The 15,648-nt window shown below is 45.7% G+C and overlaps 2 protein-coding genes across 2 annotated transcripts; one reads left to right on the top strand and one right to left on the bottom strand.

The window, feature by feature from the left end:
- The first annotated feature begins 371 nt into the window (after positions 1–371).
- CLEC14A (C-type lectin domain containing 14A) lies at positions 372–2,258 on the top strand. The gene has a single exon (XM_015629693.3). It carries the CDS (start codon positions 372–374, stop codon positions 1,590–1,592), a length of 1,221 nt encoding a protein of 406 aa, XP_015485179.1. The 3' UTR covers positions 1,593–2,258.
- A 2,357-nt stretch (positions 2,259–4,615) lies between these two features.
- On the bottom strand, positions 4,616–14,139 carry SSTR1 (somatostatin receptor 1). The gene has a single exon (XM_033515249.1). The coding sequence runs from the start codon at positions 13,921–13,923 to the stop codon at positions 12,718–12,720; it is 1,206 nt and encodes a 401-aa protein (XP_033371140.1). The 5' UTR covers positions 13,924–14,139; the 3' UTR covers positions 4,616–12,717.
- Between the last annotated feature and the right edge of the window lie 1,509 nt (positions 14,140–15,648).

Below are 15,648 nucleotides of genomic sequence, written 5' to 3'. Positions count from 1 at the left end.
AGATTGGCCCGGGCGTCTCGGGGACTCGGGCCTGACACAGGGCCGGTGACGCCTGTCCGAGAGCTGCGGCTCTGGGCTTCGCCACCCTCCGGCCCCTCCGACAGCGGACAAGGCACCGTCCTACCCCGCGGCTGGACACCCGCCCGCCGGGCTGGGCGAGCGCTTCCTGGCGGCGCCGGGAGCTGCTTGTCCCGGGCCCTCCAACACAAACGGAGGATGCCGAGGTCACACGTTTCCTCCGGCAGGTCCGGGGCAGGGCCGTGGGAGCGGGGCCGGCGCGGGCAGCGGAGGCCAGCCCGAGCCAGGACCGAACGCCACCACAGCCGCAGGGGCAGCCCGCGCCCTTCAGTCCGCCGTGTCCCGCCGCCGGCATGAGGCGGGCCGGGCCCTGGTGCCTGCTCCTGGCTGCGGCCTGCGCCCTGGGCCGGAGCCCGCCGCCGCCGCGGGCCGCCGTGCGCTGCCCGCCCGCCGGCGCCTGCTTCAGCGCCCACCTCGCCAACGTCTCGTATGCCGAGGCCCGCGGCGCCTGCGACCAGCGGCGGGGCAGCCTCGCCTGGGTCAGCGGCGAGCCGGAGCTGCTCCTGCTGCTGGGGCTGCTGGCAGAGGCGGCCGTGCCCGCACCCGCGCTGTTCTGGGTCGGCCTGAAGAGAAACGCCCCCGCCTGCACCCACGAGGAGCAGCCGCTCCGCGGCTTCTCTTGGGAGGCCGTCGGGGGTGGGACGGACCCGCAGGAGGTGCCGGCGGCGCTCGGCCGGTGGCTGCAGGAGCCCCTGCGGTCCTGCCTCACCGCCCGCTGCGCTGGGCTGCACCTGGCGGCTGACCCCGAGCACGGCCGCAGCTGGGGCTGGAAGGAGCGGCTCTGCCAGCTGAAAAGCCCGGGCTACCTCTGCAAGTACCAGTACGAGGGTGCCTGCCCCGACCTCAGTCCCGCGGGCGCCCTCCACCTCGACTACCGGCTCCCCTTCGAGGAGAGCAGCGGCGGCCCCGGCTTCAGCCCGCCGGGCACCGTGCTGACGGTGGCGTGTCCCGGCGGGGAGGTGCGGCTCACCTGCCAGCCCGAGCCGGGCGGCTTCGCCTGGAAGGCGACAGAGAAGCCCCTCTGCCCCTGCCCCTTCGGCGGCAAGAGCTCCGACAGCGGGCGGTGCGCCGAGGCCGCCGGGTGCCGCGATGCGGGCGGCGGCTTCGCCTGTGCCTGCACCACGGGCGGCCCGGACGGAACTCCCTGCCCGGACACGGGGCCGGGCCCCACCGCTGCAGGCGGCCCCGCGGAGCGGTCGAGTGCCAGGGCGGAGGGGCGGCATCCTTCCATCCCGACACCCGGCGGTTCCACAGAGCCGCCCGCCACCACCACGGCCTCCGCCGACGGAGAGAAGGCTGCTCCTCCGCCGCCCTCCTCCTCCTCCAACTACGTTTTCATCCTGGTGACGGTCGCGGTGGTGGTGCTGATCATCCTGGTCATGACCGTCCTGGGGGTGTTCAAAATCTGCTTTAACAAGAAACCCGAGGGCCGGGGGAACAAGGAGCCGCCGGAGGCCGGCAGCAAGACGGAGACAGGCTCCGCGGAGCCCAGCGGAGCAGCGGGCGGTGAATAGCCCCGGAGCGCCGAGGCCGCGTCCCTCGGGGCTGCGCTGAGCGGCTGCTCCCACCCGGGCCAGCGCTCGGCTCCCCACGTCCCTCCTGCCCCCAAGCGCTGCTGCCGCGGGGAGCCCAGCGAGAGGCCCCGCGGGACTTGGCTGGGCAGGGCTTGCACGTTGCCAGACGCAGGAGCGTATAGCGATGTTCTTTTGAGGGGATTGAAGTCTTTGAATAGTCATGAGTTTTTGTCGGTCTGGAAAACAGTTATTTCGGTGCTGATTTCACTAAAATATAAATAGATCAGCCTGGCCGACAGAGCGATTGCAGCTGCAAGAATTGTGCATTTTTATCCTCTCATAAACTGTTCTTCGGGTGCCTTACTTGGAGCAAGCATAAAGTGGACCAGTTTGAGCACTTGCATCTTGTAATTTAGAAGTCACTCCTTGCCCGAGTGCTACTTGGATGCTCTCGTTTTCAATCTAATTGCTGGAACTTTTTGGAGAGGTGAACTGCCATAATTTTAGATGAAATTGCAACCCAAATACTTTCGTACTGACATACTTAAAAAATGAAAGAGCATTTCTATACTTAGAAAGTCATAAAACTGCTGAGGAAGTGAGAGGTTAATGGGGAGTCAGTTTTATACTTCAGCTGATGAAAAGAATAAAGGATGATGTAAATCACTGCCCTGTTTTTTATTTCATACTCGTTTTTATTGTAGCAGAGAATAAATTTTTCTGTTACAGTTTTTATCCTAAGTCGTGTTGTTGCAAAACTTGCTTTCTGTATGCAATATGTGGCTCCCTTAGAATCGGAAAAGGCGCTGACACACTCTACTGCAAGAGGAGTTAAAGTGAGTCCAAATACATCATGCAAATCTCATTCTTTTTAGTCAGATATATTGTTTTCCATGGAGTCCCTTGAGAATAAGGAAAGATTCACCATTAGTGCCCTTTTCTAAATGAGGTAAACACTTCCTCTGTGATTTCCCTTGGGAATTCCTGTAGAGGAGCTTTCATCCTGGCTGCAGAACTTGCTTTCTGTGCAGTTCAGAGTGCTGCTCACTTATTATTATTATTATGGTGTTAGTTTTCAATTAAAGTTGTAATATTAAATATTGATTCAAAGTTTTCTGAGTGCAGTTATACACAGCTATCTTGTCTCATCCAAGCTTCTTGGGGAGAATAGGGAAATATTTTCTTCCCTTAGGAGGACTTTAAACTCTGAAGTGATTCTTTAAATATACTTGTTTGTTTTCCTCTCTTAAGAGCTGACCTTCTAACTACTGCCTTAATTTTGACACTTTCCTGTTGAGTTTGAAGAACTCTCTTTCAAAAAATAATGTTGTTATTATTACCTCTTTTTCTTGCAAGCCAAGACTTGACGATAAATATGGTGTAAACATCTGCTAAGGATAAAGAATTATGCACTGTAAGTTTTTTGTTTTTCCCTCACTCTCCCTTTAATGGTGATAGGCAGCTGCTGTCTGGGAAACAGTCTTTAGCTTTTGGTAAGGAGGTCCCTGATATTTGTAAGCCATCAGACTGACTGTAGCCATAAATTCATTTGTTTCATGACAGGAATTAAATACAGCTAGGTGAGAATGCTGCTTATTACAAGGTGACTCATAATCTGCATATTTTTTCTAATCTATTTATCTGGAATTTATATTTCATAAGGCAGGAGGCTTGATTCTACATTCAGATGTGCACAGATTTGGAAAATGATTTAGCCATTAATGCCTTATTTCTTAATAACACTCCTGTTGCTATCACTGTAAGTAATTTCTTTAATGGGGTGGTGTATGTGGAGCTCTCCTCTTCCATCAGGGGCTGTATAAGCAAGTAGCAACTAAGATGAATAAGAGCGTCTCTAAATTATTTTTTTTTCTGTGTTTCAGTCTTTCTCACAGATAGCTGAACTCTTGATGGGCCCTTCCAGGTGTGTTTTTCTAAACTCTAGGAACTCTCTCATTCTCTGTTTCTGGAGTCTTACCGAGCACACAATTAAATGCTGAGTTAAGCACCTGTCTACTTATTTTGGCATCTCTCAGTATGTGACTCAGGCTATTTAGTTAAAATATACAAGTCCATGCCCTTGCAAGCCATTCAACTGTCTCATAATTTCCATTTTACTCTTCCTGTGAAATCATGTTTTGATTTGAGAGTTCTTTCTCTCACACAATTCAGGATCATTGGACATTTGTCTAGAGGAATACAAAATGGTTCTACTATGTTCCCCCAGCTTATAATTTGGCTCATCTGAAACCAGACTATTTTGCATCTAAGGATGGGATCCATCTTATCATGTGTAGACATCGCCAACAATTCATACAGACTTTTTTATTTACCTGGACTGTCTTACTGCCTATAGAGATAAATATGTGCTTGCAATTAATCTCATTTTAGACTAGATGCTGAAAACGGGACCAATGAATTACATCCTGAAAGTGCCCTTTATCTGCATTGACTGTAAAGAACACATATGGAGGCTACTTATATTTAAATGCCTGTAAAATACTCATTTAAAATTAAATCAGAAAAATCAGCTCACTTAAGTCTCCATCTGTGCAAGTCACTTTTCTAAAAGCAAGCTCATGGTGCCTTCTGTCTCTTCAAGGCATGGCTAAATGGTCATAATTTTATTATTGCTTTTATTGCTTTTACATGTTAGAGATTCTTGTTTAGTATATCTGGGGTTCTTTACCTTATTTTTGCAGTCAGTAGAGTACAAAACAAATAGCATTTGGACTTGTTTGGAACCTGAGCAGGTTTGAAATGCATGAATTTCTCTTTCTCTAATGGTTCAGACCAAAAAGAAGATGGTTTGGGAAAAAGAATTGATCATTTTTGCTTTCCGTTCTTGATCAAATTGGGTCTTTAGTGAATAAGAAACCAACACATATCTGTCATGCAACCATTGGTTCATATCACAACTGTGATTCACTGTTCTGCAAGGCAGATTCAGAGCAGGGTTTGCTGTTTACATTCATAGAAAGAGAATAAGTAAGATCATAATGAATACATATAATCATAACAAATACTGAGATAATAAAAGTGGTTATGAAAGTGGATGCAATTTTTTAAAAAAATATATGTAACACCATATAAAAAACACATAATCACATGCAAGTATTTTTCCAAGACACAGCAAGGATAAAGACAAATCTTGACTGTTCTCTCATGTTGCATACATGTCCATTGATTAAACATTATATAAGCATATTATATTCCAACTGTTTTTCCAGCATAGGAAAAAATATTATTTCATCCCATATTGAACCATATAAATCACATATAAACTTTGTAACTGTGAATTTTGCAATGTTTACATATGTAATGAAACGGTGATAGCAAGAAACTGTTAGTCTACATTTGAAAATGATTCCTGCAAAGAATAGGAATGTCCAGATCTCTTGTCTATCACAGTTATACAAAAAGTGTCCCATGTTGCCAATTTTGGATTTCCTTAATTCTTTCAAAGATAGTTTGACTGGTAGGCATATAATTTTTCAGCTGCACATTTTATTTATGAAAAATTGATGAATTTTTAATTGTTTGTTTCATTAAATAATCAGAAATAAAATTTTAATTTCTACATATTTTTAAAAATAATTATTTATGCTGCTAAGGGCTTAATTAGGTGCTCTATGGCATTGGATAAGAGGACATGGGAAAAATTTGAGTACTTCTGACATTTCTCCTTGTGTATCATATAGATTAAAGAATATTAAAAGTCTAATGGATTCTGTGATTTCCCTGGAAATTTCCTATCACTTTATTTTTTTCATGTTTTAAATCCCAGTTATCTTTCCTCAGTTATTACATGGAGGTCAATCACTGGTAGATGCAATGTAATTCCTTTTAGAAATAATATTATTTATTTCTTCAGTATGTGGACACTTACCAAGACTGCAGTGTGCCGATTCATATATTTCACTAAAGATACATAATTGACTCAAAAGGCAAACACAACACAGCAACAGAGAAGTAACCACATTCCCAGGGCTTCAAAACATTAAAATTAATGTCTTTTCTTCTTTCTCCAATATGCAGCCTTGTCTTTGTCTTCTGGGCTTGTAGTTTGGGACTGGAAGACTTGAAGGTGGATGTGTAAAGAGAGTCATCTGTTAGCAAGTCTTTTCCCTTTTCTGTATTGCTGACTAGAATCACAGAATCATAGAATGGTTTGGGTTCAAAGGGACCCTTAAAGATCATCTCGTTCCACCCCCATGCTGTGCGCAGGGACACCTTCCACTAGACCAGGTTGCTCAGAGCCCTATCCAGCCTGGCCTTGAACACTTCAAGGGATGGCGCATTCACAAATTTGCTGAGCAAACTGGTCCACTGTCTCATCACTCTCACAGCAAAGAATTTCTTCCTCATACCTAATCCATGCCTACCCTCTTTGAAGCCACTCCTCTTTGGCCTATCACCACAAGCCCTAGGAAAATGCTCTTTTTCAGCTTTCTTGTAGGTACTGGAAGGTTGTTTGTAGGTACTGGACACCTTCTCTTTTCCAGGCTGAACAACCCCAACTCTTTCAGCCTGTCTTTGTAGGAGAACTGTTCTAACCCTCTGATCATCTTGGTGGCCTCCTCTGGACTCCAGCATGTCCACATCCTTCTTATGTTGGGAGCCCCAGAGGAGAACACAGTACTGGAGGTGGGCTGGAGGCAGCAGTGGAGCTGCGGAATGCAGAGGTGTGGTGGTGGTCCTGCATTTGTTATGTCCTCCCCCTCCTTCCACTTGCCAGTCCTTTTGCATTCTGAGCCAGAAAAATGGGAAAACAACTACTATGATGTATTTTATGGATAATATAAGAGAAAGAAACTGCAGGTCCACAGAGATGAGGAGCTGAGGAGGGAAAGGTGAGACAGGCAAGCACCCATCTTTACCAGGATGTATATCTGTCGTAACCATCTTGCTGCATATGTTTTCAGGTGTTACTCAAAATGTGGTGGATTGCAAACAAATAAGCATTTTCAGTCATTAAACCAGGAGCAGCACATGGGCTATAACCTGTCATAAAAGCATGTTTTTGTTTTTGGAATATAACCAGTAGGCCTTGTGTTTTTAGTTGATAAGAATTTACACTGTTCTCTGGAACATAACGTAAGATCATAAGTACAGATAGCTTGAGTGAGATTTTAAGTGATCTAAGTCCATAATGTCTGTACAGAGGAATGTGTTACATTACCTTTCATTCTTACAAGTATATATTTCTCTAAGGGAAAGGATTTTTCCCAGTCATTGTACTGAAGATTCTTTTCAAGTAAGAAATTCTGTAAATTTTACTTTATGATGGTAAAAGAGCACTGAAAATTATTCTGTATTCAATTTCTGTCTTGTCAATATGGGATTCTTCTTGGTTTGTGTTGAGCAAAAAATGGTTAAGACTTTATTTTAATGATAAAGGAAAACGTCTGTGAAATTCAAAGCGTCTGAAAAAATCCAAGTTAAATTAACATTCAGAAAATTTTATTATCTATCTGTTTCTGCCTTGTTTTCCTGAATTTCTAGTAATTCCATAAAGGACCTAAATTGTCATTTAGTTCTTAGAAAAAATGTCTAGAGGCTTTATAACCTTCAAAAATAACAGCCAGCTTTGAAAACAGCAGCTGACATAAAAAGCACAACTTCATATTTATTGGTGAGTTGAAAGTTCACATATTTGCTGTATTTTAAACAGTGAAAATTAGTTATGTGAAAGAGCCAAGTCCTGCTTTACAATGCCTGGACTGCACTCTACTTATTTTCCACTGTTCTTAACAAAATGGCCATCACATACTTGATTTTTCTCCGTTTCAGATTCCTTCTCTCTCAGTCTGCTCAGTATCAAATATCCACCAGTTTTGCCTTCTTTTATATCCCCCAAATATCCTGCTTTGCCACTTTTTGTACCTCTCCAGTTGACCAGCAATCCTTTGGGCTTTCCATTGTGAATCTGAGCATGGGCAAGTGCTGTGTGAATGAGCCGAGCTTTTGCCGTACTCAGCCCGTGGCAGCGGCTGGTGTTGCCTGGCGTTTCTCAGCTTTAGGAAGAGCAGTGCAGTGCAGCACTGTTCAGAAGCTTTCCCTGGGATGGGAGGCCTGACACATGCATTGACAACAGCACCATCACCAACTGGATGATGGAAGTGGAGACAATGCAACCCAGTTGCAAGTCATAAATGCAACACATTTCAGATCCCAAGTCAGAAATCTGGTAATTGTTGTCCTACAACCTCCCTATGCAGTGAATTTGAGCACTTCTATCTGAGCCTTTCTAGTTAGGAAGCTCAAGAACCCAAAAAGCAGCCCTTAGGCATCTTAGACAGTGTAAGAACTTGTATTGAAAATACTTTTTTTTTTTTTTTTTGGTTAGGTGTGGGGGGGGCACAGGAATGGAGAATAAAAGGAATTTTCTGTACATTTTTATAGCTTTTAAGGTGACTCTACCCATCATAGACATGATAATCATATAAGGACGAATGTATTCCATCCAGACTGGACCCAAAAACATGTATACCTCAGGCAGGATACATCACCTTGCTATCTCTGTTTTATATCTACTTATTGCTCTGCCAAACCCAGATTTTAGGCTTTTGGAGAAACAAAGTTGGAAGGGAGTGGGCATAGTTTACTTTTATTGGAAAGCATCTGTCTTGGTTTCTAGCCTTCTAGTGGTATACTTTGAAACACTCTCAGATTCACCAATTTTTCTTGCCATTTCTCTCCACAAAATGTAATATCTGAAAACACTTTTCTTAAAGAGAAATCTAATTAATAAACCATCCTTTCTTCCCATGGCTTAGCCTGAAGTTATCAGCAAAATAAGGCTATGTTGAGGAGGATGGAAGTGCTGAATACACAATTCAGTAGAAATATTTTATTCTCCTCTAGAGATTAATAATTCACATTCTTGTCTGTAGAGCCCTGGTGTCAAGTAAGGTTCCTAGGGATTGAAATCACAGAGTTTAGAACACTGGATTGATATTTCTTTCTTGGTTAATTTCTTCTGACTTTTTGAAATTATTTTTCTTGGTTCTTTTTTTTAATTAGGACTATAAGACATTAAATTGTCACTATTCTAGAAATATGGCAGAGTAAGGTCAAACTTTATATAACATGAATGTATTACATCACTGGGTTATTTTATTTCAATAAGACTTAGTTTATTATTTAGAATTAAGATGCTGATTTTGGAAACAGGTTAAAATAGAGTGAATAGTCACAGTGTTAATAGAACATGCCACATACATTAGAAATGCGGATTTCCAGAAACAACCAGAAAGTCTTTTTTTAAATTCTGATTCATTGGAAAGCTGGCATTTCAGAAAATCTTGCAACACATTCAGAAAACTGATTCTCATTCTCTGTGAAGAAATCAAATGGGGTTTTAAGTGTCAAATGCAAAAAACCCCACACTCTGTGTAATGTTCTCTGCTGTAGGGACCATCTGAAGAGGCAGAACATCTGTGTGCAGCCATCACCTTTCTCATGCAGTGCCCAGATATAAAATGCCTCTGTGACAAGTCTTGTTCAAGTCCCCTAACTGCAGATAGCAGCCAGCCTCAGGATTCTGAGATGTGTTGATTTTGCTACTGTGCTGGGAAGCCTGGTGAGGAAAAGAAGTGATGTCTTGTGCACCTTTGTCTGAGCGGGGAAATGCTGTGGCTGCTGTGTGCTGCCCACCTGATTGATGTGTGTTCCATGTGAAGACTGTTCTCTGGGATGCATGCCACAGGAAACGGTCCAGGCCATTGACTGGATACTGCTTAGAGCTGTCCCACTGCTGGGTATAGACCTCAGGCCAACAAAGTGCAAAACTTGCCTGTGTTCAGTGGCTACAAGGCCAATTTCCATAACAAAGTGAATGTAATATTTTTAAAATATTAAAATATAAATTTTAAAATATAAACCAGAACTCATGGGGGGAAAAGAAAAAAATTACTACTGGTTACAAATTTTAATTCGCCCACTTGCAGCTGTATAACAAGTCAAAATGTCACCAAGAAGTAAACAACTGCCCTCTTTTTTTTCAGTGAATTAGGCATTACTTGAAATGATTTTCATATGAAATCTCAATGCCCTTATTTGCCATTTGGAAAGCATTAAAAAGAGTTCTGTTTATTTTCTGGTACATATTATTTCATGAGATCTTTTTTTCTTGGTAGTTATGTTCTACTGTTTAGAATAGTAACACAGAATGAACTACCTAACTTTCTTTCTAGCTAAATTGAATGATTTACTGCTGTTGATCACCTCTCCCAGAGTGAAAAATAGCAGGAACAACTGTTAGTTTGGGATAAACAGATTTTGTTTCCAGCTGAAACCACACAGAGTGTTTTAGTCAGGAACCATAGGGGCAGTGCTGGCTGGGAGTGAATCAGCCCATCCATCTGAAGGCAAGCCTGCCATCTACTGAAGCCCCAGCCCAACCTCTGCGATGTGCCTGGCAGAACTGAAACCAAAGTGCATATGCTGGTAGGTGTGCAGGCTTCCATCGCAACCTTTACAAGGCAAAGAGAAAAAAAAATGAAAGAACAAAACCCAGTTCAACTTTTCATCAAAACTGAGTATGCAGTATGAATCTTCATGCTTTTTCACTCTTGCTTCATTGTGTCTGATGTTAAACAAATTTGACAGTGAAAAGTCGATTGACTCTCTGTTTAATCTGACCATACATAAGAATATGCTTGAGTGAAAAGGACCACAGAAGATTATGAGATTTATGCAATCTTGAAGATATTGTGAGTGAAAATTCAAGCGAAGCCCTGGAAATAGCATCATGGATATCATGGGGCATTTTACTGTTTTGACAGATGTTTGATTTCTGTGAAAAGTTAATTGTGCTAATAAAGCAATTTCATCCTTATTTCACCATATGTACACACAAAACATTACAAAATTTAGTATTTGTAAGTTTTCTTTAAATTGTGTCCACTAGGAAGTAAAAGAAAAGAAACTGTACAATTGTCAAAGCTTTTCATGAAATATTTTAATAAGGATGTAACGGTTTCCACATTAGCAATTTTTAGACTAAAAGGACCTGACTCACAGTCCATTGAAGTGACTTAAGATTTTTTTTCTCTCATTTTGATGGACTTTGAATCAGACAACTTTAAAATACTAAATTTATACATTCATTTAACAGTACCTAAGTTTTGGTGAAAGAAATGTACAAAGTAGCATCCTGCTTTTTGCTGCTGAGAAAAGTTAAAGGGTATAATTTAACAAAAACCTGTAGTAAGTCCACCACCACAAATACTAGATGTCTTAACTGTCAACCTTACACTTAACACTGTACTTAAGCACTGCAGCTACGAGTACAATGCTATGGGTATGCTGCTACTAGAGATTTTTTCCAGTCTCTTGCTTGAAATTGCCAGTAGTTATAATTAATACAACCACAGTATTGTGCTAGAGAAGTGATTTCTCACAGCTACTGGGACATTTGCCACTGTGTGACACTATTAGCATAGGTGGTAGAAAACAAAAAACGTAGCTGCTTATTTCAGCTCAGTCCATACTGACTCTTCTGTGTGGGGTAAGAGGGAGGAGGGGTGGATAGAAGGTTTAGTTTGATCAGCTGTCATTTACCAAAGAAAGCTTCATCCATCTATATGAAATTTGTTTTGTCACAAGAGGAGAAGAGAGAAAATTCAGGAGAGAATTTCTGTGGGGGAGACAATGTAAATGAAAGAGTTAGAAAAAATGACAATGTTTTTATCTGGAAAGGAGCCTTCTTGAGCATTAGCCATTTTAAATGCAACCTTGCAAGTAGCCACCACAGACGTAAGTACACAGTATAAATTGCTTCAGAAAAACACGTTCACAACACTAGAATCAAATAAAAAATTAAACAAGAAGACATCTGGCACACATTAAAAACAAGAATTCTCAGAAATGAAACATTAAGAAGCTCTGGGTCAGTATATTACATTGGCAACATATGAAACCCATTTTATTGGGTTTTTTTTAGTGCAACAGAAGAAACTGGAGCTAGGGTAATAGCTATTACTGAACAGCTACTTTTTCTGTCAAGTATTTATTTCAGAGACTGGTGGAGATTTTTAAATGACTCCCCCTTTTTCCATATAGGCTAAAGTGACTTTTCCATCACCCAGGTCATTCAAAAACTGTCTCAACTCCCTTCATGGCTGTGTCACAGCTGATGTGTGAGCAGGCTCAACACAGCAGATTCACAGACTAGTGCTCCCTTTAAACTTTATTATCAACACAGTTCATTGTGTGTTTGGACAGAATCAAACATTTCCCAGCTCAGCGGTCCCCCCAGCTCCCATCTCAGTGAGTCCCAGCTCTCTGCTCCCTATGTGTCACAGGACTGCTTATCTCCCATTATCAGCAACCTGCCACGCAGCTCCAAAGCACAGCAATAATCAGATCTTTTCTAAGATCTTTCCTGCTCTGCTTCTGCCAAGAAGCACAGAGAGCCAAAGTCACAGTGAGTTGGAAGCTGTCTGCAAAGCAAATACATATCTCCGTGACTATGCTGCTTCTTTCTTGGGGACTTTTTGCTCCCTGCTTTCTTTTTTATTCCAAGGGGAGGGAAGGGTAGGTGCAGAGAGATGCTACACACTCCTTCCTGGGGGAGGGCAAGGTGTGTGTTGGGGGGAATTTTTCCAGCATTTCTAATCTCTGAAGGGGAGCTGTGCACTGACAGATGTTGAGCAGGGTCTTTTGCAGCTGGGGGGAGTCTGAGCCTGAATGCTGGGGCTTGACATGAGGCAGGCTCGACTCAGTGGCCTGGGGTGTGTCCCACCAGCCAAGGGGAAGAGCAAACTGTACAAAAGATGGAGGGAGAGTCACTGCAGGACCTTTACAGCCATTTGTCAGACACAGAGAGGAGTGGCATAGCCAGGCTACCAGACCCTAACCTAACCCATGAGAGCCACAATTCACTAAGTGGATGTCAAAGCATCAGAGAATGCACCCACTTTCAAGGGCAGCAACCAGGATGCAGGGGGGCAGCAAATCAAGAATCTGGGGTTTTCCTCGCTCTTTCTTGTGCCAAATACTGCTGGCAGTGGGCAGGACCAAAAATCCCCTCCCTCCCAGCCTCCCCATGCCACAGCCCTGGCTTCGCTCACCCTCCAGCTGGGGGGCAGTAAGGGAGGTGGGGGACAGGAATGCTTCCTCAGAGGGTGGTAATCCTGGAGGTGCAAGTGCCATTCCTGTACATGCTCCCTGACTCCAAGTTGTCTGGGGGAAAGTCCTCCACGCTGTATGCCCTGCTCTTGAGGGCAGTGGCATAGTAGTCGATGGGTTCCTCTGCAGCGTTGTCCATCCAGCTGAGGCAGAGCAGCCGCTGGAAGGACCGCTTGAAATTGTCTGAGAGAAAACCATAGAGGATAGGGTTGGCACAGCTGTTGGCATAGCCCAAGATGACAGAGAGCTGGCTGATGGTGGCATCATCCTGCTCTACAAAGACATTGACCAGCTGCACAATGTAGAAGGGCATCCAGCAGATGACAAAGACCATCACCACCATCATGACCATGAGGGTGATCTTGCGCTCTGAGCGTTTGCGTTGCTGCCAGCCAGCCTTCAGGGCCACCATGCGCATCTTAGCAATGATGAGGATGTAGCAGAGGCAGATGGCCACCACAGGCAGCAAGAAGCCCATCAGAAAGGTGTAGACCACAAAGACCACCAGCCATCTCTGGGTGGGCTCTGGCATGAGCATGTTGCAAGCCACTGTTCCATCACTGTTGGCTGCTGTGTTGGAGAAGATGATGATGGGCAGGATGATGAGGATGGAAAGTACCCAGACACCCAGATTGACCATCTTAGCCACAGTGGGTCGGCGGTACCTGGCCGCCTTGATGGGGTGCACCACAGCGATGTAACGGTCCACACTGAGCACGGTCAGGCAGTAGATGCTGGTGAACATGTTGATGGCATCCACACTGAGCACCAGGCGGCAGAGCAGGGAGCCAAAGGGCCAGTGGTGCAGCAGGGTGGAGGTAACCAGAAAGGGGACGCTAAGCATCAGCAGCTCATCCGCGATGGCCAAGTTGAGGATGTAGATGTTGGTGGCTGTCTTCATCTTGGCGTAACGTAGGATCACGTAGATGACCATGGAGTTGCCGCACAGCCCCACCAGGCACACCACGGAGTAGATGAATGAGATGAGGATGGCGCTGCCCTGAGACTCACTCAGGGTGCTGTTCGGAGCGCCGGAGGAATTCCTGCCGCCCGAGTCCATGCCCTCCGCCGCCGCCTCCTCCGAGGCGCCACCGGCTCCGCCGCCACCACTGTCGCTGCCGCCGCCGCTGTCGCTGTCGCCGCTGTCGCTGCCTGCACCGCCCGGAAGCCTGGGGCAGGTGCCATTGGGGAGCATCCTCTGCCCGGACCCCCCCGCCCCGGCTCAGAGCAGCAGGCGTCCGCCGCCGGCTGCGCTGGGCACCATCCCGTCAGGGATGCGGCGGCTGCGGGACGCGGGCATCGGCAGAGAGGCGGCTGCCAGCGCCGCTCGCTCCGAGCGGCGGCAATTGCTGCTCCCCGGCTGGTGAATGATTAATAGCAGCGGCGCGTCACCAGCTAAGGAAAGAAGGAGGGAAAGAAAAAAAAAAATGCAGGAGGAGACGTAAGTGGGTGTCCCTTCCCACCCCCCACTCCCCTTGCCCGCCTCCCATCCCGCCCTCCGGCTGTTCGCAAATCCGACAGCTCTGGGGCAGCCTGTTCCCTGTTCCCACTGCCCCACACTACTCAGTGCCCCCCGATCCAGCACTTCTCTCCCCACCCACTATTGCTTCCCCCACCTCCCACTGATCCCCCCCCCGTCCACCATCCTCTCCTCCCCTCCATTCTCCGCTGCTCTCCCTCCACGGCACCTAGATCCCGACCAGGGGCACCCCTGGCAAAGGGACCGTCCTTTCTCCGTTAAGAAAAACGTGTGTCTTGCGTGGGGGGGCAGTGTTACCTGGGCAAGCATGCCTCATGTCCACGCAGCTGCTGGAACCCTCTCCTGTCACCGCACCATGTGCGTTGCCCACCTGACAGTGCTGGCACCAAGCACGGCACCGACCGACAAAGCACAGACGTTCAACCCTATGCACACAGTACTGTCCGTGCCTCCTAACACCGCTCAGCTCCTTGTCCCCTACCTTGCCCTGTCCCACCACCACCACCACTAGATATCACACATGAGCCGCCCTGCCCCTCTCCACATATTCTGTCCCGAAAAATGCCCCCCCCCCCCCCATCATATTCTAACACCCCGGCACATTTTGCCTCTGTCACATCCAAGAGTGAGTGAATTTGCACACTGCAGCTTGGCACGACTATTTACACAACAGTGGTGCCAAGACCATCTCATGCTGTCCACTCCTCTGTCCCCACACATCTGCTTCCAGTCATAGGAATCCAATCAAGCTCAACCAGTACATGCTGCCTCACCAGTGTTACAGCCCTCTCTCTTAATATTGTACCTAAAACATATGTATATCCCTGATAGGATTGTATCCACACCAGGGGAGTCTATAAACCCTCCTGAGCCTGTACAGTGACACAAGCCATTGGCATCATCTCCCTGTCACTACATAACTTCTTCCATGCTGCACCCACTGACCACTTCCATACATTGACCTATTCTGTGCTATTTTTTACATACACCCTGATTCTAGATGAACACACATGCACCAGTAATACCTCATATTGTCATCTCTAGGCAGACACTGACACCTTAAACACCTCATCCACACCACTAGTTCTAAACAAACATGAAATTTTCAGATAGTCCTAATACTGCATCTCTGTTCCCTGGCAAGCAAAGTTTTCTTAAAAAAAGAGCATGACCTTCCCATACACCTCTCTTTCTGGGCAATATGTTTCTTCTCCCAATATGTTATTGTTCTGAGTATACAATCTGTCCTAATATGCTTGTACATAACTACTAAATCAATTTTCATATATCACCACCATCATTCTTTATATACCACCTGATCATTCTGTATTAGCTAGACGTGGTTACTCACTAGTGCGTACAGACCCTCACTCTTGCTCACTGCATCAACACTCCCTCAGCGCAGGCATGCACACAAAATACTCAGTAAATGCTTATTTA

This window comes from Parus major, chromosome 5 (assembly GCF_001522545.3).
Source record: "Parus major isolate Abel chromosome 5, Parus_major1.1, whole genome shotgun sequence".
NCBI lineage: Eukaryota > Metazoa > Chordata > Aves > Passeriformes > Paridae > Parus > Parus major.
This window is presented reverse-complemented; position numbering and strand designations above follow the sequence as displayed.